This window comes from Erpetoichthys calabaricus, chromosome 4 (assembly GCF_900747795.2).
Source record: "Erpetoichthys calabaricus chromosome 4, fErpCal1.3, whole genome shotgun sequence".
Taxonomy (NCBI): domain Eukaryota; kingdom Metazoa; phylum Chordata; class Cladistia; order Polypteriformes; family Polypteridae; genus Erpetoichthys; species Erpetoichthys calabaricus.
The window spans coordinates 196,961,780-196,982,644 of record NC_041397.2 but is presented as its reverse complement, the minus strand read 5'-3'; the positions used below and the strand labels follow the sequence as shown (position 1 = coordinate 196,982,644).

The window sequence follows — 20,865 nt, the reverse complement described above, 5'->3', positions numbered from 1 at the left end:
CGCAGTAGATTCTTGCACAGTGTTACCAATGTAATACGGCCTTTGAAGAACATGACTTCATAAAGAAGTGTAGTTTGGACGCAGGATTTTATAGTGTCTGTTGATTATAGACAAAATATTAATGAAAAGATTACCTTTAAGTACAACATTTCTAAAGTTATTACTTCTACTCAGAAATACACTGCTGCCCACCAGACATAAACCAGAGGGCTTTGTATTGCAAAAAATTACTGTATGTCATTGTGATGAGCTATAAAGGAAAATTCCACCCTCTCTGCAGATAGGGCTACTTCTTAGGCCGGATTTATACTTCACGCGACGCAACACATGCTGCAGCGGACACTCCTGCTATGCAAGCGTTGTAGTGTTTATACTTGCGTGCGTATTTTACCTAAATCTGGAGGAATCCACCAGGTGGCAGTGCGAGATATTATCATGGTGAGAGCATGTTTGGCTTCTCTGTGTTGTGAATTGCCTAGAACACGCATTAAATTCCGGTGACACCGTATAGCAATATCTCTGAAAAGGATGTTTAATGATTAAATCCATCAATCCAGGGATGTGTCCATTCCAGCAAACATTGGGCACTAGTGAGAAACCATCCCTGGACAAGGCCTCAGCTCATCGCAAGGTGAATACAAGCACACACATACACTAGCGTCATTTTAGCGGCACCAAATCCCCAAATGTGCATATGTTTGGAAGGAAACTGGAGCACAGTATGGAATCCAAGCAAGGAATACCAGCGACATGACTCCCTGCGAGACAGCAGTGCTACTGCTCCACCACCGTGTCACCCCCATGTGTGTAATTATTAACAGTATTCATTATTTAAACGAAATTAACGATTTATCTGTAAAATGTAACATACACATTTTAATGCATTTCATCATGAAAGTGATATCAAGTATAAATCTAAAGATTCTAAACGTGCAGAGAGTTGGAATATCATACATTTAATGTGTTCTGTGTGGTGATCTATTGCTGCTTGCCGTAGTGATTAAAAACTGGGATGATGTTTACGATGGTCTGCTTTAATGATAAAGTAAATTATGAGGTTAAAGTGGACATTTCGAGATTAAAGCCGAAATTTCCACTTTAATCACAAAATGCATGTTTTCACCATGTCCTTAATTTTTTTTCTCAGTGGCCCAAATACAGCACTGTACATTATGTTGCTGTTGTGAAGTTGCAAAAAAAAAAAGACGGCACAAAAGATGATTAAAATGTATCGTGCCATTATGATCGGGAATATGCGACGCTTGAATAGAAAAGCACCACGAATGCATAAGTATGTTGGCATTTTGTACACCACATCGAACCATTCATCAAACATCGAAGCGCGCACATCGATTCCCCGTAGGATCTGCATAGAGACTTTCTGTCACATGTAGATAGTAAACAGAGACTCTGACGTCACGTTCCGACTTTTATCACACTGCGCCCCCCGAATTTTTGCTGGTACTGCAACTCGCGCATGCGTCGCGTTAATTTCTGAGGACCTGCTTAGAGGACACGTGAAATGAACACTGGGAACACGTGGCAGCCATGATGCGGGCGCGTACGCATTCTCAGCGTGAAGTATAAACGAGCCCTAAGCTATAGGATGTTTTTGCCTGGACTGTTACAGCGCAACATTCAAGTGAAAACATGTTACAGGAACAAGTTCTCCAGAATTGTAATGAAAGAGGGTTTGTAGTGGTTTTTCCCATGGAAAATGAGAAGTAGAAGGGGGGGCTGGAAACTATTCTAAGGATTTATCTGTGGATAATTGCAGCCTGCTTCTTACCTAAACTATTAACTGCAGAAATCAAAAACTCGTTACCTCAGCAGAATAATGTTAAATAATGTTATCCAAAGCCACTTCAAATATTTCACAGTCTTAGGAAAGTGGCGCCAATCCTAACAGCATTTGGTTCAATGTAAAAAAACAGCTGCGGTCAGGGCGCTGGTTCATCACAAGAAAACTGCAGTGAATATATGGCAGAATGAGTGTTACCTGCCCGTATCATTTCAGCACATTGTACATACAAAAATAAAAATAAATACTCTTTACAGTGTGTTCATTTTGAAGGTTTTGAAGGGTCAGTCAGCCAGTCATTTTCCAACCCATTATATCCTAACACAGGGTCACGGGGTCTGCTGGAGCCAATCCCAGCCAGCACAGGGCGCAAGGCAGGAACAAATCCATGGGCAGGGTGCCAGCTTATGTGCTTTTATTTGTCCATGATTGTAGTAACTGCAGAGGTGAAGGGAAAAAAAAAACATGTTGTTACTGACTGTGTTTTGACAATTTCCTCGCTCTACACAAAGGCTGTGTTGTTTTAGCTCAACCAGATAAATTGCTTATTGCGGTTGTTTTTCATTCCACGCTTCAAAAAGTAATTTGTGAAAAAATGCTAAAGAGCACTTCTGTCATACTTGTTCAGTTACTTGCTTTCTCCAAATGAAGTGTATTTTCTCAGTAATGGGTGATGCATTTTTAGTAATTATCTCTTTTAGGGCGGATGTCGAGTTTTGTCGACAGGAGGGGTTGAAGGCTAATGTCGACAAAAGTCGACATCCAGGGATAGGGGGCAACAATCAGCTGTTAATGGCGACAAATCTCACTGTCACGTCACAGGCATTCCCTCTGTGCTTGGAGGAATGCTAGACTCGTTGACTCGGGAACTAACCTTGCGTGTGCGTAAGTTGCGAAATGTAAACAATGGCAAGATGGCACCGACATGTGAAAAGGCAGCGAAGCAAGTGCAGAAAAGAAAACACTCGGCAGACGATGTTTTGCGCATTATCGCAGAGTCGGACTCTTGATTTTTCAGAATCGGATTTTATTGGCAGTGATCAGGAGATCGAGCAAGAGAGTGAGAAGCAGACATCTGCTGATCAGACACCAGCCGATGCCACGCCAGCGGATCTGCTGCCAGTTGAGTGCTTTCGCGCAGCCGATGCATCTACGGCAAGGTTCGCATGGGATAAATACACAGACATTGATCCGTTGAGAGACGATCTGGCTACCGGAGTTTACAAGACGGCATGGCTTGCTGTTGGACACGACAGATCACCAGCTGCTGTACTTCAGGCTGCTCTCTCCTGATGCTGCTTTTCAGCTACTGTCAGACGAGACAAACAGGTAGGCAGAGATTTTTTTTTGCATCGCATTCTCGTTTTTCAAAGTGGAAACCCACAACAAAAGACGAGATGAAGCGCGCTGTGGCATTACAAATAGAGATGGGACAGAACTGGTGATATAACTTCAGGGAGCATTGGTCCAAACGTGTTTTGTCCCCTGGTGGCTTAGGTATGTGCTGCTGCAAAGTTTTATTCACTTCTGTAATAAACAGAAGCAAATCCCATGGGGTGAGCCAGGCTATAATGCTATACATAAAGTTCATAAAGTTTCAGAAGATGAAAAGAGGTGACAATACGGTTTTCATGCAGGCAGAAAACTTGGTGGCAGTGGCATGGCACGATGGCAAATGGGTGACTTGTCTCTCTACAGTACACACTAACAAAATATGTGAGAAAGTGCAGCAACAGACAATTGAAAAATAGGCACCAAAGCAACACATATTGTAAGCAGTGCAATGTGGCAATGACTGAAATTGGCTGCTTTGAGCGAGATCAGACTTTGCTGTGTAAAATGTATGTGATATGTATGTGAAATCATAGAGTATGCAGGCTCATACAACATGCAAGACAGTAACATTTGTCAAAAGTAAATATTTTTTGTTGATTTGATATGTTAAACAATTGCTTTGTGTTCTTTTTTAAAAAATGTTAGTTTTTGGAAAAATATTCAGCCCTGGGAGAAAAGAAACAAAAAAAAAAATTAGCCCTAAAAGAGTTATGCAGACATACAGTGTATTATAGAAAAGGCAACACATTTCTCTGGATTACCTACGTCACATCATGCTGAATTTGGAAGCTTATTCAGTAAAATAGTGAATGAATAAAGTGGAACACACAAATGTGAAGTTGATCCCTATTTCATTTTATTGAACATCCTTCAAGAAAATAAATAAGTTGTTACCTTTTAGTTTTGGTATACATCTGAAGATTTATTGCAATGCCCGATATAAAAGTGTAATTTTAATGGCTAGTAAACCATAACCTGGAGGAGACCTGTTTCTAGTAAAGAGTCTTTTCTTTCATCTCGTCTGTGTTGTTCCACAGTTAATTGATAGCACCAAACCTTAAGTGTAAAATGTGTTAAAAGAAATAAAAAGACAGGATAAAAGGTTGGGGTGCCTTAGCAGTAATCCTCATTTTATTATCGTACCTTGTGTTTCAAATAAACAACAGTAAAAAAAAAAAAAAATATGACTGCTAGGGTAAGTGGAGGTTGCTTTGGTCTCCCCTGGAGCGAGAATCATCACTGTCAATTGCGGGTTCCCGAATGAAATCTGACTTTTTTTATGTGGAAACAGAGATGGAAGAGGAAGAACATCCAGTTTTAGGCATCTGCCTCAGTACTTTCTTGTCTGGAACTTTCTCCTCTGAGGGTGAAAGATCAAAGGTTGTTAGGAACCTTGCTGTCCGAGGCCAATTATCAATTTCACCACAGCCCTAAAGAAGTCCCTTAAGCACAACTGTCTGACAAATGCTGTAAAAATGGTTTAAATTAGAAATTCTTAAATTATATAAATGTGCATCTCCTGATTCATGAAATCAGTGAAAAAATAAAATAATACACTGTGTATTCATTGTGGTTATTCTTCATGTTAAATTTCTTTATTTAGCAGACTCCCTTGCCAAAGTTAACTTAAAAAATTTTTTTCATGGAAACTAATAAACAGTTTCAGCATATGATATAATTTGCATTCCTTTTCCCCTGTCTAGGTTCCTTACCGGTTGCATGCTGTATTGGTACATGAAGGCCAGGCCAATGCTGGACACTATTGGGCATACATCTTCAATCACCATCAAAGAAGATGGATGAAGTACAACGACATCTCTGTTACAAAATCATCTTGGGAGGAACTTGTACGGGACTCCTTTGGGGGCTACAGAAATGCTAGTGCCTACTGTCTAATGTATATTAACAGTAATAAACCATTTTTAATAGAAGGTAATAAAATCTTTTCTAATTGGTTCACAAAATTCAATAATAATTTTAAGCAGTTGATTTTGATATTTCTTCTAATAAACTTATATAAATTATATAGTGCAAAACTAGTCTAAGAATTGTATATAAACAATGTTTTTTTACAATGTTTGGGATAACATAGTAAGATGTTAGAAGTCCACTTCAAAATTTCTTTGTTCATTTGCACAAATGTGTTAATTAAGCATTAAGTAACATGGTCCTACCTGTTCAAGGAAGGTCTGAGAAGGCATAGTACTAGTTGGCAGGTTAAGGCCACTGTTTGAATTAATATACAAAATCTGATATGTTATTTATGCAGCTTCACTTTCATATAATGTAATAATTAATTATCTCTGTACATTTTCTTATTCAGTTTCTCTGTTTATCAATGTCTTTATCTTTAGCTGTTACATTGCTGTTATAAACAATTGACTTAATGTTTATTTAGTGAGAGACACATCCCCATTTAAACATAAATTTTTGATAAAATGCAGTTCACCTAACAACAATCTACTTTTTTACGATCATATTGTTTGCTTCACAGCAGTCTAAACCTGAAAGGAAAAATGAAAAGGTTTGAAAATTTTTCCTAACCTTTATTCATCTTTTATATGCTATTGAATTTTAGAGGAGTATGACAAAGAGACAGGTCAGATGTTGACTGGCTTGGATAAACTCCCATCTGATTTGAAAGACTACGTAAAGGAAGACAACCAACAGTTTGAAAAAGAAATTGCTGAGTGGGATTTTCAGCAAGCAAGGAAAGCACAGCAGAAGCAGTTGGCAACTGTTGCTTCATTAGGAGCAGTTGAGGAAGCCTCCCCCTTAACTGCAGCAGGTCAGCAATTTCAGTCATGTCTTTTAAAATAGATGGAAATAAAAATCTTTTATTAGTTTCACTCAAAATATTGTCAAACAACTAAGTGAAAAGAGAAACCTGCAAAAGTAAACTTATTTTAACCAGTATCAACAAAGCATGGAATAAATCATTGAGATCCTTCATATAAATTTTAACTATTTTAAAACAGAAACAGCTCATTTCCTATATACATCATCCCACCATTTATTGAGGTCCTGTTAACCATTCGCATGCAAACACATCTGAGGGGGCATTACATTTTCAATTCTAAATTTTCTCTGTAAAAATAGATAAGAGAAGGGAACTACCTGTAAATATTAAAAAATACAGTAATATCATCACCACACTTAAAAAGCTGCAAAGGTACAAATATGTTTTCTAAAGACCATTATATTCTTTCTAGTGTTTGTAGTGTTATCAGAAAACCTGTAGCTCATAAAACTAGGCTGAACTACCTAGAAAGTGGGATAAGAAGAAAACTGGCCAGAGGTCTTGTCAGTAGTGTGTCAGAACTGTCTCAAAAACTTCTGAGTCCAAGTACTGCTCTGAAGAGATGGTTAGAGGCAAAAAAGACTTGACTCCTAAGAGAGTCCTGGAAAAATCTTGCAATTTCTCTGCAAACGCACACTTAGATCAGCCTGCCTCACTGAGGGAAAATTGTCTTTGGAGAGGAAAAAGACAATTATAATGTTTGGAAAGTCAGATCAGTTCTTTGTTTAAATTAACAGTCAGCCATCGTGGAGGTGGTAAATGGATTAGTATTGGTATCTCTCTTCTGGTGAAAGCCTTGAACACGTATGTGTCATTTTGAAGTATGAAAATTGTTAAAGCATTTTGCAGTGCAATATCCAAACCATCCATCCATCCATTTTATAACCCATATTTAACACTAGAATTACCAAAGCCTATGAAAAGATTTGTAATCCAGGCCCACCTTAAATCCCTTTGCACCTCTCCATCAGCACCTTTTGTCTTGTAATTGTGTCGATCAACACAAGCAGCCTACTATCCAAATCCCCCACCCCCACCCATCCTCGCAGCTCAATTCATAACGAAACACTGAGCACTGAGAACCATATCTTGGAGTGAATTTCCTGGCATTGTAGAGGGTAAATAATATATCATCATTTGGAATACATACATTTCATGTGTGTTCTGTGTCTACAACAATCAATGTAAACACATCGGTAAAACAGAAATGTTTTTCATGTTTTAGTAATAAATGACAAAATGTAGATATGAACTGTATAATGTGTGAAGGCTGAAGTCCAAATATCAAATAAATACTTTCACAAAAGGTACAAGTGTAATACAATAGCTTCTGTGATGCAGCGGTAAAAACTGCTAACTTGTAATCAAGAGGTTGCTGGTTCGATACTGGCTGCCTCTCAAATTTACCATTTTGAGTAGTGAGCTGATCTTATTGTTAATATTATACAATAAAAAACATACATTTGATTTGTGTCTGTAACAGCCGGTGTAAATTTATAGTACTTGTAAAAGTTAGTGTTTTTTTGTTTCACTTTTATTCTCTCAGTCACGATCACGATACAAACACCCAAAGATCTGATGCTGTTAGTTTTTATTTGAAACTGGGAGTAAATGTGGATGTGAGTGGTGTTTTGAGACAATGGAACTGGAAATGCTCTGATCTGGAGGAATAAAAGCTGACACACAAATGCTGGTGAATGTACCTTCTTGGTATTTCAATGTCACTTGAATTTTTTTTTTATTCAGTTTTATTGAGTGTTCCTGCTCACACTGAATTAGTATGCACCTTATGGTTCATGATGCCAAAGCTGCACTGACAAAAAAACAGGGACATAGATATACATATATGATATTTGGAATAATTCATTTCGTGACCTGTATAGTACATTTTGGAAAACATTGTGGCACTGATGCAACATTATTCATATTATTCATATTCTTGCGGTTGTAATGAGTGACCACTTTTTTTTTCTTTTTTTTTTTTCTGATCTTGCCCAATCTCCACATTTTGGTGCATGGTGATGTTTCTTTTGTACTCCAGGACATGCAGAGGAAAGAATAGTACAGAGAGGTCAGTTCTGCACTATATAGAATCATCAGATTCAAATGTTAACAGTTCCCACACACCTAAGGACCATCCTTCCTACATTTAGGACATGTGTACCTGTTGCAATGTACACACTTCTCTCTATGCTATCGTTCCTATTACATTGAAGGGCCACCTGACACTGACTGAGTTTGCTTTCCTTGGGGAAGCAGTGGTCTTGGAACAGAAGCTTGTTGATGTTGCATCCTCTTTTTCTTTTTCCATCATCTTTTCTTGTAAGAAGCAGTGACGAAGTTCCTCTGAAAGGTGAGCCAAGAACACTCTTCTTTTTTCAGTGAACCCCGTGCATGCCTTACACAGTACGTGTGTGTTCATTGCTGCCAGGTCAAGCATGTTGTAGCCACAGCAACCGGCCACCTACGTGTTCCTGCTCACACTGAATAAGCTCACGCCTTCTGGTCCATGATGTCAACACAGCACTGGGGGAAAAAAAAAAGACAAATATATGTGACATTTTGAAGAAATCATTTTATGACTTGAATAGTATCAATCAGAAAACATCGCACTAATGCAATATTATTTGAAAACTAACGGCGTCAGATCGGATGTAAATTTATGGTACTTGTAAAAGTTACCTTATTTTCAGTTTTTTTCTGTCAGTCATGTTCACACTCTCCTTTTCCCCCCTCCTGATCTGACCCTAACTAACAATCTGACGCTGTTTACATAACTTTGACAAATTATTGGAATAACTTGACATCAAAGAATGAGGGACATTTTCAGTTGAACGATTCAACAACTTAACTAATGCCTAGAAAAAAAACATTTAGAGGGTGTTAGAAGGAATATGCAATCTAAAGATTTGCAACATAGTACTAGCCATTTGTTACTAACAACATTCTCCAAGCTTATTTATTTCTTTACCATAAAAACTTTTTTAGATCTTATGCCACTGCATTTTTTTTTCTTTCCTTTCTGTTAGTTCCAGCACTATTGCATGATCCAGAGTACATGGAGCAGCCCTCTCCAACAGATGATTTACATGACTTAAATAAATGCACTGAAGACGCTATTTCCAAAGCTTCCGAACATGAGGCGAAAGGCCCAGAAGCCATCTTTGACTCTGTAAGTATATTCAGGTTTTTAACGGATATTAAAATAACATTTGTATCAATCAGTGTTGTACTTGAACAGCAGAAATGTTTAGTTGTAACTATTCTATTAATTGTCCACTCACTAACTGCTTATTTCTAGTTAAATGACATTTCTGTATAAAATTGGTATATAACTAGATGTTGCAAAAAGCATATCTAATGTTTAATGTTGCCATTAAGATAATGTTTTTATTTTGGAAAAATAAAAAGATTTAGCTGGGTATGTTTAGCTTTTTTATGTTCTTTTATGTTGTTTGTTGTGACACTAGGGTATATTGAAATAGAATAATTATTATAAAAATGTTTGTTAAAATGCATAGTTAATCACACTCTTCTGATAGGACCACAGTTTACCAAATGTACAAAATTACAATCAAGTAATATTTTTTCTGCTAATAAAGGTGATTCTAGACTTTTACAAGAATATAGTTTTTGTCAATCAGTATTTAATGAAAAATTACTATTTTTATACTGTCATGGAAAATTTAGTTAAGCATAATATTAAATGGGAATAACTTGCTGTTACAAGTCTCTTTGTGATCACGTGTGTGCACTAGATTTTTGTTTATAATTCTGTATATTTTGTGTCTATAATATAAAACAAAAAAGCTCATTATCATAGCAAAACCAAAGAAAAAATGCTAATTAGTCTCAAGTGAATGCAAAGGAAGTGTAGCATACTGTATGTTATTTACAAGCAGTAAAGTTAACAACAATACATCTTGGCCTCCTTTTTTCTTGTCACCAACCCAATGGTAAAAGTACTTTAACATTGGGGTATTGCTGCTCGTTTCACAGCAATGTTAATAAAATATACTTTTTTGGTCTCTTCTGTTTCGGGAGATGGACGTCCGAGATGAAACTTGGTTAGCAGTGGTGGTATTTTACCACATTTTTTAACCATCATCCCAATGTATCCTGTATTTACTGAACCTGAGGGGTTTTAAATAAAATAAATGTAAGTATATAAAAGCATGAGTTGCAGAAAACTGCTCAGAAAGAAACGGAAAAGACAGCTAAAGCTTCATCTAAGTCTAAACAAGCCTCAAGAGTAAGGTATGGCCTGTCAGAGACTGACCTGGAACAGGCAGGTGAAAGAATAGATCTCTGGGGACTTGATGCTGCAGCATCGGCTCCAGCCGAGAGTGAAAATTGGAGCCAAACTGCAAGTGAGTTGGGCCTGGAAAACTTGTAGATTCCAGAAGGTTCTTCAGAACTGTGCATGGCCATACTATCCCTGCTGTCAGCTACCCTCCCACAAATCATACGGCACTGACTCCAACCTGGCTTGCTACTCCACCCGTGGACCAAGAAGAACACCAGAACATTAAGTAATTGGTTTGAGGCAACCTTTAAAGGCATGCTAGAAAAAATAGAGGAAAAACTACAGGAAAATGCAAGTAAGTTTGAGAATAATTTTAGAGCACTTGGTGCTTAGCTTGACGACGTTAAGGAAATTCATGGCTTGTATTGAAATAGTTGAACAATTGGCATCTACTGCTGACGAAAAAGCAATGGCTACAAATTCCGAATGCAAAGTACTTGGAGACAGACTAGCTGCGCTGGATGATGGATATAGAAGGAATAACATCAGAATCGAAGGTCTCCCTGAAAACCGTGAAAGTCTAAACCCAGTGACATTCTTAGCTGAACTATTCTCAATAAAAGTTGGAGAGGACTTTAAATCAGACACTGAGATATCAGCAGCTTACGACATACGTCAATTGAATGTCTCAAAACCTAGAAGCTTTATTGTACATTTTGACAAATTACAATCTGAAGTAAATCTGATGTTATTTCTCAGACTGAAACAAGAGATTATATTTGAAAATATCCACATTCGTATTCTCCCTGATTTCTCACCTTCAGTAAGCTGCATTTTACAGCATTAAACAACGCTTATGAAAAGCCGAAATCAGATGCAGCCTCTTGTGTCCTGCTAAATTGAGAGTGGACATTCAAGGCAAGTTCTACAGTTTTAATTCTCCGGATGAAGCAGAAAGAGAGCCAATAAAATTGATCCTGACACTTTTTGAAATAGATTTTCTATTTTTTCTCCAAAGGGGACTGTTTAACATCAATCCGTGGGTTTATTATTTCGGGACTGCTTAAGATTATATTCTAGGTTTCTAGTATTAGGGACTGTATTGCCAATAGATACTGTATGTCTGCTTTAATCCTTCTACATCACTTTAGCGGGGGGGGATGTTTTGTTTTGTACATGCTCTATCTCTAAGTATGTCAGAGGACTGGGACTTTGTGAAGTGTGGTCTAGCCACATGTGGGAAGACAACATGGGGGAGGTGGGGAAGAGAAAGAAAGAAATCTGTTTCTAATCTATCCTTTTTACCCCCACAATTGTAAGTCTCAACACAACAATAGGCTTCATAGTAATAACTCCTGGCAAAACTGGAAATTAAAATGAAAGCTATGTTATGTAATAATGTACTACCTTAATTTAAGACTACAAAATGACAACAAAAGTTTAGAAGCAATGTCCATAAGACCGCACTGTGAACTTTGTGAACAGGAATGTCAAAGGCCTCAATCATGAATTATAGAGAAAGAAAGTATTCTCTCACCTAACAGGTCTAAAAGCCAAGATAGTATTTTTACAGGAGACTTGCTTAATAAGCATGGATCAGTTTTGGTTGCAAAGAGATTGGACTAGCCAAATATTCAACTCCAGCTATACAAAGAAAACTAGAGGTGTGGGAATCTTAATACATAGAACAATTTCATTTGTAGTTATTAGATGAAATATTTCATACTGAAGGGCAATATGTATTTGTTATGGGTAATTGTATTTAATTATAAAGTGATTTTGATAAATACTGTATCTACGCATGATGATAGAGACTTCATCCAAAACATATTTGCATTCACTCCTAATGTGAACACTCATAAAAGTATAATGGCCGGAGACTTAAACTGTGTTTTAAATCTAGACGTGGATAGGTCTTTAGCCACAGGGAAGATAACATCTAACACTGCAAAAACAATTACACAGTTTGTAATTGATCATAGCTTATCAGACCCTTGGAGATTTCTAAATCCAAAATCAAGAGCATATTCCTTCTTCTCATTGGTACATCATTGTTACTCAAGGATTGATTATTTCTTTATAGATAGCAATTTTTTTCCCACGATCAAATCTTGCAAGTACAACGCTATTGTTATCTCCGACCATACCCCTTTGATCATGGAGCTCAAATTATTATGCCCCACGTAGCTCATCTTGCAGCTGGCGTCTTAACCGCCTGTTACTAGATGATGAGAACTGTACAGAATTTATATCCAAGCAAACTGATTTTTTTTTAGAGACAAATGCATCCTCAGAGGTATCTGTAGGAATACTCTAGAAAACTCTGAAGGCATTTTTAAAAGAACAGATTATTTCATATCTCTCCCACAAAATTAGCTCGGAAACCAAGAAGGCATCAAAGTAATCAGTAAAATTACCAGAATAGATTAAGAACATGCCAGTTTTTCAAATGAGGCACTATATAGGAAAAGACAGCCTTTGTAATCAGAATTCAACCCCTTGATATCAAAAGAAACAGAAAAATTCATTTTTAAAATTCAGCATCATTACTATGGATACTGAGAAAAGGCTAATAAGATCTTATCTCAACAAATCCACAAGCAGGAAGTTTGCAATGCAGCACCAGTAATTACCAATACAGATGGAGACAAAGTCATTGGCCATAAAAATATAAAGCACATGTTTAGATAGATAGATAGATAGAGACTACTATAAGTCCTTCTATTCTACTCCATTTAAAGAAAAGACACAATCTAATTCATTTTTCGATGCATTACAGATACCACAGCTAGATACTTTTAGTGCAGAGGAAATGGATAAACCTCTGACACTCTCAGAATTACTGGACACTACAAACTCACTTCAGAGTGGGAAACCAACAGGCCTTGATTGCTACTCTGCTGAATTTTATAAAACATTTTCAATTAAGTTAGCTCCCCTTTTATTATCAACATTTGTAGAAGCCAGAGACAATAAAGTTCTGCGTTAAACTTTTTGCCAAGCATTAATTACCGTCTTTCCTAAGAAAAATAAGGACTTATTGCAATGTGCATCATACAGACCAGTCTCATTTCTGAATAATGATGTTAAGATAACCTCCAAAGTTCTAGTTAAAGGATTGAGAACATTTTTATTTATTAAAGGCAGACGCTTAGCTTCCCATCTTTGACGCTGTACTAGACAAGGATGCCCCCTCTCACCACCATCGTCATTGAGGCATTGGCTGTTCACTTTCAAAATGCATCTGAGATAAAGGTGATTATCACAGATGGACATGAACAGAAAATATCACTATATGCAGATGATATGGTATTATATACAATATCAGATCCACAAAATACTATGCCTGTAGTCCTAACAGCACTAGCAGAATTTCAAAAGATACCTGACTTCAATATTCAGTGAAAAAGAGTACTTTTTACAGTGAACTCTCTAGCACACAACATTAGATTGCGTACCTTCCCTTTTATCATCGCAGATCAGTTTAAATACCATGGGGTAAACATCAGAAGCAAATAAAATATTGTACTTTACAGGCATTTTAACTTAAATTTTTGACATTAATCTTTAAGAAAACAAAGTTTGAGTTCACAGTATGCTCTGCAAAGCAAAGACTAATAACTTTGTCAAAACTTTATTTGGAGTTTAAAGTTTTTAAGTGATTCTGGCCTAAGAGTCTCAGACTTATTGTTGCTGGAATTTGGGTTTAATTTTAGTAACAAATTTAATTATGTATAATCCTTTATCAAAACATTTGCTAATTAGGTATACTTGACAGTATTGTGATCAGAAATTATAGTATTCATTATAAAAACAATGGCTTTTAACACTCAATCTATGCCACAGGAAAAAAAATACTGCATTCTTGCACACTTAAAAACAGATTTCAAAATCACATGACACTCTCAGATGATTGACACAAATGTGATTTTTTTTCCCCGTATTAAGTGACTTTAAGTCACTTGCTATTACAACAGTATGTTAAACTAAATGTCATTACCTTCACCAAAATCTGCTTTTTATTCTAACTTGGGGAATATTGTATTGAATTCACTGTTTCGTCAAATGCAAAACAAAATAAAAGATAAAGTTTATATCTGAAAAAGATCATTTTACTTTTAATAATTGTTTTTAATTTGTGAGTTCTATTGTATGATACAAATTGTAAACTCAAATAAAATTATTTGTAATACCTACATATTTACCATAATGTTTTTCAGTTTATGTCACTGATAGAGATAGAACCTGGCATCAAGAAGATACAGTCCAACATTATTCATTATTTTTTCTCACTGCAATGTAAAAGATGAACTTAGTTCATTAGCATACTAGTAATAATTTGTTGTATTCTGTCCTGATAAGACATAATTTATTTCAGTGTTTTGTTTTTTTTTTGTTTTTTTTTTTAGATGAACCACAAAAAAATAACTAAATATTTGCTCTCTGCTTAGACAGTTTACCTGGATTTGAATTTAGGTTTATATTTTCATTAATTTATAATGTGACTTGGGAGCTATAATGACTGGGCCATGATTTTTTCCCAGTATAGTAATAAGCATTTTGTTCTCTGGACAGTATATGTGGGTGCTACATGTTTGTTGTATAGTATTATTGTATTTGCTTTCTCCATTTTCTTGTTAATGTATTAATCAAAACTGAAGTGGACAAAGGGAAATTCAAAAGAACTTTACATGCAATAAGAAACAAACTGATTAATGCCTTAGTTTGTTTTCATATTTTTTAACAATATTTTGGTGATGGCTTTTTTCCACCATGTTGTGTGATTTGTTTTTCATAAGTGCTGTATCTTGTTGCTGTATTGCTATGTTGTTGCTAGGCACATGATTCATGAGCCACTTGAACCATTACATCAAAGTAACTTTGTTGTTAAAGATGGCATAAAGACATGTTCAAACTTTGTCAATAAGTGAAGGAAATATTTTTATATGAGATTTTGCTCTTGAGTAAATTAATTTGTTTTTGACTTTGAGTTTTGCATCTTTCTTTAGCAACATTGCACTGTCCTTATTTGTTGACCCTAAATATTCTCTCAGTTTAATAGGGGGTCCTTTTGGACTTTCAAAGTAGCTTACAACATTAATGACAGATGAAGTAAGCTCCTATTGGTCAAGTTTTGTTTTATAGATCCTAATGGTTGTTCTTTAAACTACTATCTCCTTAGGATAAAAATTCACCAAAATAAAAATTCTAAACACTTTGAATTGTATCCATGTGAATGTGATATGCTATATGTAAAATATTTTGTAGAACACTGCTTTCCTTTTTTTGCCATAATTTAGGTTATGAATTGATTGATGGATAGATGGGGTTTAGAGAATGTATAGTTGCAGCAATTTCCTACAATGTTTTCCTCACCATAGCAGTGCTTTGCTCATTCTTTTACATTAGTTACATAAAGTAACTTGATTGTGCACTTTACACCACCTCAAAATTTTGTTTTTTTGTATGCTTTAAACTGTGTTATGTTTTACCCATTGAATACTGTACAGCTATAGTCTGATGATCTAAATTTACATTAAGCAGATATAATCTTAAATTAACTACCTTTTTGTCAAGGTAAAAATAATTTTAATTATCCTTAATATTGGTGGACACCCCTCTCACTTCGTACTTGTATGAAGCTAGATTAAAGATATATTAAGTTTTTCTCTACTGAAGCAGGGCTTCCCCTACCTATTGTGATCTTGTAAAAATTATTGTCTTCCCACTTGTGGAGTATGGCGATGATGACATTACAAAGTTTTGAAATTATATTTACTGAATCAATCCAAAGCTTGATCTATTAACTGTACATCTTCTAAAACAAAGTTATCTAGCTTGTAACTGGTGCTCCATTTTGCATTCACAATTGCAGTTTTAATGTACTCATTAATTTTGAATGTAAGACATTAGCATTGGTATAATTTTAATCACAAGTGATTAAAAGAATGGTGACCCTTCTGTTTAAGTAAACTTTTTTTTGACATAGTAATTGTAAGCTACATTCTACAAAGTATATTAATCTTGTAATGATTCTATAGTGAATGCTGGCTCTAATTATAAAGTAAACTTTAATTTTCTCAATTTTATACCCAGTTTATATAAAGGAAAAGTAAATTGGGTATATTAACTGGCTGTTATCCTTGTTTTCCGGATTTATAATGTTTTGCATTTGTCAAGTGTTAGTAATTTTCTTTTTGTAGTACCAACCCTTTTGGCCTGATCATCAATTTATGGTTCTCAATTGACCTAACTCCTTAAATAATGATACAATAAAATAAATAATACAGGCAAATCTAGTTCATTTTTTAACACTAATGCAGAAATCAATTCATAATGCACTGCCATATTAAATATAATTTTTAACTTTCATATTGTCTGTTCTTGTTTATTTTATTTTTTTTAACAAAACTGAAGCTTGGTTTTTTTTTGTTTTTTTTTTATTACAACTTCTTGTTATCTACAACATTTAAGACAAGACACAATGAATACATGTATTATGTTGACAAAATAAGTAGTAGAATCCTTAGGTAATGGTTCAGTATATATGACAACTATGACGCACAACTTGGTCACTGTTAATTCATAAATATCAACATTGGGAATATTGAGCATTAATTAAAACAACTCATGGTCAGAGATGCAATGATACAAGGCCTGGATTGCTCTAGGTTCTAAATAGTAAATGCTTTAAGGAGTGAGAAAAGTGCTATATAAATTTAAATGGTTATACTTATTATTAAAATGATCTGGTCAAGCATTTTTGAACCTCTATTGAGTTATTGGTCTCTGGTGAGTATATGGTAGAGTAAACTGTACAGCAGTTGGAAGCTAGGAATGTTCAACAGGCACTTCACTAGAAACAGTTCTGAAGACTTGTCTAGAATGCTGGTATCACTTGAGCATTTCCATGTGATGTGTATCAATGTGTGGCTTGAAATGGTATGGTTTCTTTTATAGTTAGAAAAAAAAGAAATTATTTCTGTATATCCTACTGCTGTTTATATGATTTACATAACAAATAAAGGCACTGTTTTATTTTGAAGTGAATAATAGTTGCATAGCTCTTGATTTTCATTTCTTTATATTTCATTATACTTCTTCCCTGAGTCTACTTTTCTAACTTTCAAAGTCTTTCTTCCTGCCATCTCTCTCTTTCTACAGACTACTAGAGAAGTCATACCTATGCCCTCTCCCCAGTGTGTCATAAAGGTGGCCTCCCCTCATGTAGGGACCTTTGTAGTAGAATCAGAGGAGAGAGTATATGATGATGAGGTATCTGCATTGCAGCTTCAGTTTGCTTTTGTTGCCTTTAAGTTATATTTAATGCCTAAAATGCTTCCAACATTCTGCAGAAATAGGGTAGATCTATGGTGTATTCCCCTTTCATGCACTATCCACAGCTACAAAAGTTAAATGTTTTTTGTTTACCATTGTCTACCATTTTGTTTGCATTGTGTATATCTTGGTTGACATTTGTGTGTTTATGCATAAAATATTTGATTGTTTATAAAACGTGTAGATTTTTGATACAGGTTTTAAACATGAATTTTTATTGTTTATTAAACATTTACATTTTTTTGTTAATTCACTGTTTGAGAATGTAATGGTTGCTAATAGTGGTTACTTAATATTACAAAATGAAAAAAATGTAAGCTTATTGTGTGTAAATGTGCATATTTTTGATACTTTAAAGTTGAGTGAATGATCTTCAAATTCAAATCAATTTATAAGAAATGCATTTTTCTATATTTTATTTAACCTATGTATATGGTTTGCAAGTCTTGTGTGTGTGTTCTTGATAATGAACATCACTATACATCTTTTAAATTCAGTTAACATTAAATGAAAAACACTCACCAACTGAAAAAGATATAAGCTTTTTTTTTTTTTTTTGCAGTACTCATACACTTATGTCTATATCTAGTGCTTACTTTTTCAAGAATAAAATTGAGGAAAGAAATAGTTGTGTCTTTAAGGAGACACTTATGAGCAGCCCCCTACTCTTGAAAATAAAAATAAAATAAACAATGTACTTATAGTACTTTGATGATTTTGAATTAGGGATGTACTAATACTACTCGTTGGTACTCATATTTGTCTAGTACCACCCTCTAAATACGCTTACTCAATGTTGGCTCCATTATATGATTTTTTGAAAGTACCAAAATAGTACTGGTCTTAAGGATAAGGCCACAGAAACTGAACATAAAATACTAAAAGCTGCAAAACTGTAAGGTGGCTGGAAGTCAGTCAGTAAGTCTTCTGATACAAAAGATTAGAACAGTATGAAGTAGTGGAAAAGCTTAAGACAGTTGTTGTTCACCAGAGAAACTGGCTATTCAAAAATACCTGTTGAACACATGGTGCTTGTTTACCAGTCAGATTTCCTTTATGTGTCTGATTTTTGTTTTCATGCAGGATTATTTTGTGCACAAAAATACAATGAGAAGTTTGAATATCCACAATTCGTTTTACACACCCATTTATTATTATTTACAATAAAATTCAAAATTTCAGATCTTTCCACTAGGTTTTGTGTTACTGCAGTCAATACTCTGTGTAATTTGCTGGAGGACCACCCTGTTCAGTGAGGTACATAATTTGGTCTAGGCAGCAGCCAAGTTTTATGCAAAGATGGCAATGATAATAAAGTGACCACAATTTGCTTATTCCAACATCAAAATTAATAAATAAGGATAGATTAATTTTCCTAATCACAGATTATAACTATACCAGCTCCAGCTGTGAAGGCATTAACAACACATACAACACATGGCAGTCCTTTCATATAACATATGTACTGTATATACTGATTTGCTGCTTCCCTGAATTTTTGATTACAGTGACTTTAATCTTTATTCACTGCACTTCAGGTGTGCCATATCTTCAAATAAACCTCAAATGCAAAGAAAGTTACATTTCTCATTTGGAAATTTTTCAAAAAAAAAAAAAAAAACATAGTGTCTCCAAATGTAATTTATGTGAGAGTAAAATTTCAAACGGAGTTGTTGATTTTATAAATGTTATCACAATCAGTTTAAACGTCAGAAAGCTTGTCACTTCTAAGCCTATACATATTTTTGAGTGGTTAGCTTGTATCTTCATCAGTAATAAATGATAACAACAAGGAAATACTTAAATAACATCACAATGTCATCTGTAGTATATTCAGCTAATTAATTTGTAAAGCACATAAAAATTTTATTTTAACCTATACCCATATACAAGAGCCTACTTACCAAAATGGCCTCTTAGTTTCTGTGCATTTCCACTATTGATGCAATTGATGTGTAATTGATGCTTCTTCACAACAAAAAATAGCTTTGTCAGAGCAAATTTAACAATTTCTTACAACTCTACTGGCCTGTAAGGTATAATAAAATGTCAGAACACTTTTTCATTTATTGCAAGCAGCGATTACCATTTTAATGAAGGGCTATGTTTTCAGTTGTCATATTTGTTAAATCTGTTGTTTTAAGCAGTGGAGTCATAAGTGTATCTTGCCTCATGGACATGCCTTGAGAAATTAAAGTTTAAACATTAATTGGACAATTAAAAGGGCACATACAGTACAAACGTTTGTGTGTGTCTTTTGTTGGTATTGTATCACTGTCACTATTCTGAGCAAATGTTGACATTTAGATGTTCAATACCTATCTGAACCTAATATCACAAGATTAGTGTTCCACACTATTGAACCAGTAATACAGCCTGAATCCCTTTCCTTGACTACATTAGCATGAAAAATTTTGTCACTACATTTTACCATTATAATTAGTGAAGCGCATTTTAGTGCAGCTTTACGACTTACAAATAAGAAAAGAAATAGATCTGACTTATGGAGCTGAAATGTTACTTTTTTAAAAAGAACCTACCTTTACCATTTGAAAGTTTAGTTTAGCTAGATCATGGCTTCCCATGTTCAGCCATGGGATACCACTGTGGATTTTCATTCCAACCAGTTTCATTAAAAAAAAAATAGTTCAGTCTTAGTTCTAAATGATCTAATTGTTTAATTAGTTTTTTCTTCTCTTATTTTGCATTTGGAAATGCATGCTAATACATTTACATTTAAACAAAATTCAGAAGTTTACATTTTTTTGCCATATCTTTAAATGTTAATTTTTTTTGTACCATATTCTTTTTAATTAACCTTTTACTGTTAAGTTTACTCCCTTGATTTTGGACAGCCTGCTTCAAATCATCCCATAGCTTTTCAATGATATTCAAGTCAGGGGACTGTGACGGCCATTCCAGAACATTGTACTTCTCCCTCTGCATGAATTGCCTTTGTAGATTTCGAACTGTGTTTTGGGTCATTGTCTGCGTAACTTCTGACTGATGCTTGAACATTATCCAGAAGAATTTGTTGATATTGGTTTGAATTCATCCGACCCTCGACTTTAACAAGGGCCCCAGTCCCTGAACTAGCCACACAGCCCCACAGCATGATGGAACCTCCACCAAATTTGACAGTAGGTAGCAGTTGTTTTACTTGGAATGCAGTGTTCTTCTTCCACCATGCAAAGCGCTTTTTGTTATGACCAAATAACTCAAATTTTGTCTCATCAGTCCAAAGCACATTGTTCCAAAATGAATCTGGCTTGTCTAAATAAGCATTTGCATACAACAAGCGACTCTGTTTGTGGCGTGACTGCAGAAAGGGCTTCTTTCTCATCA

General features: G+C 35.1%; 1 protein-coding gene across 6 annotated transcripts in view; it reads left to right on the top strand.

Moving 5' to 3' along the window:
* The window catches only part of usp25 (ubiquitin specific peptidase 25), a 201,483-nt gene that overhangs the window by 129,286 nt on the left and 51,332 nt on the right, over positions 1-20,865 (top strand). For 4 of the 6 annotated variants that reach the window (XM_051927070.1, XM_051927072.1, XM_051927075.1 and 1 more), the window contains 4 exons: positions 4,840-5,068; positions 5,715-5,924; positions 8,966-9,108; positions 17,347-17,457. In XM_051927070.1, coding sequence (XP_051783030.1) covers positions 4,840-5,068; positions 5,715-5,924; positions 8,966-9,108; positions 17,347-17,457 — 693 coding nt within the window. The remainder of the gene's footprint in view (positions 1-4,839; positions 5,069-5,714; positions 5,925-8,965; positions 9,109-17,346; positions 17,458-20,865) is intronic. The other 2 variants (XM_051927073.1, XM_051927074.1) reach the window with 1 other exon arrangement.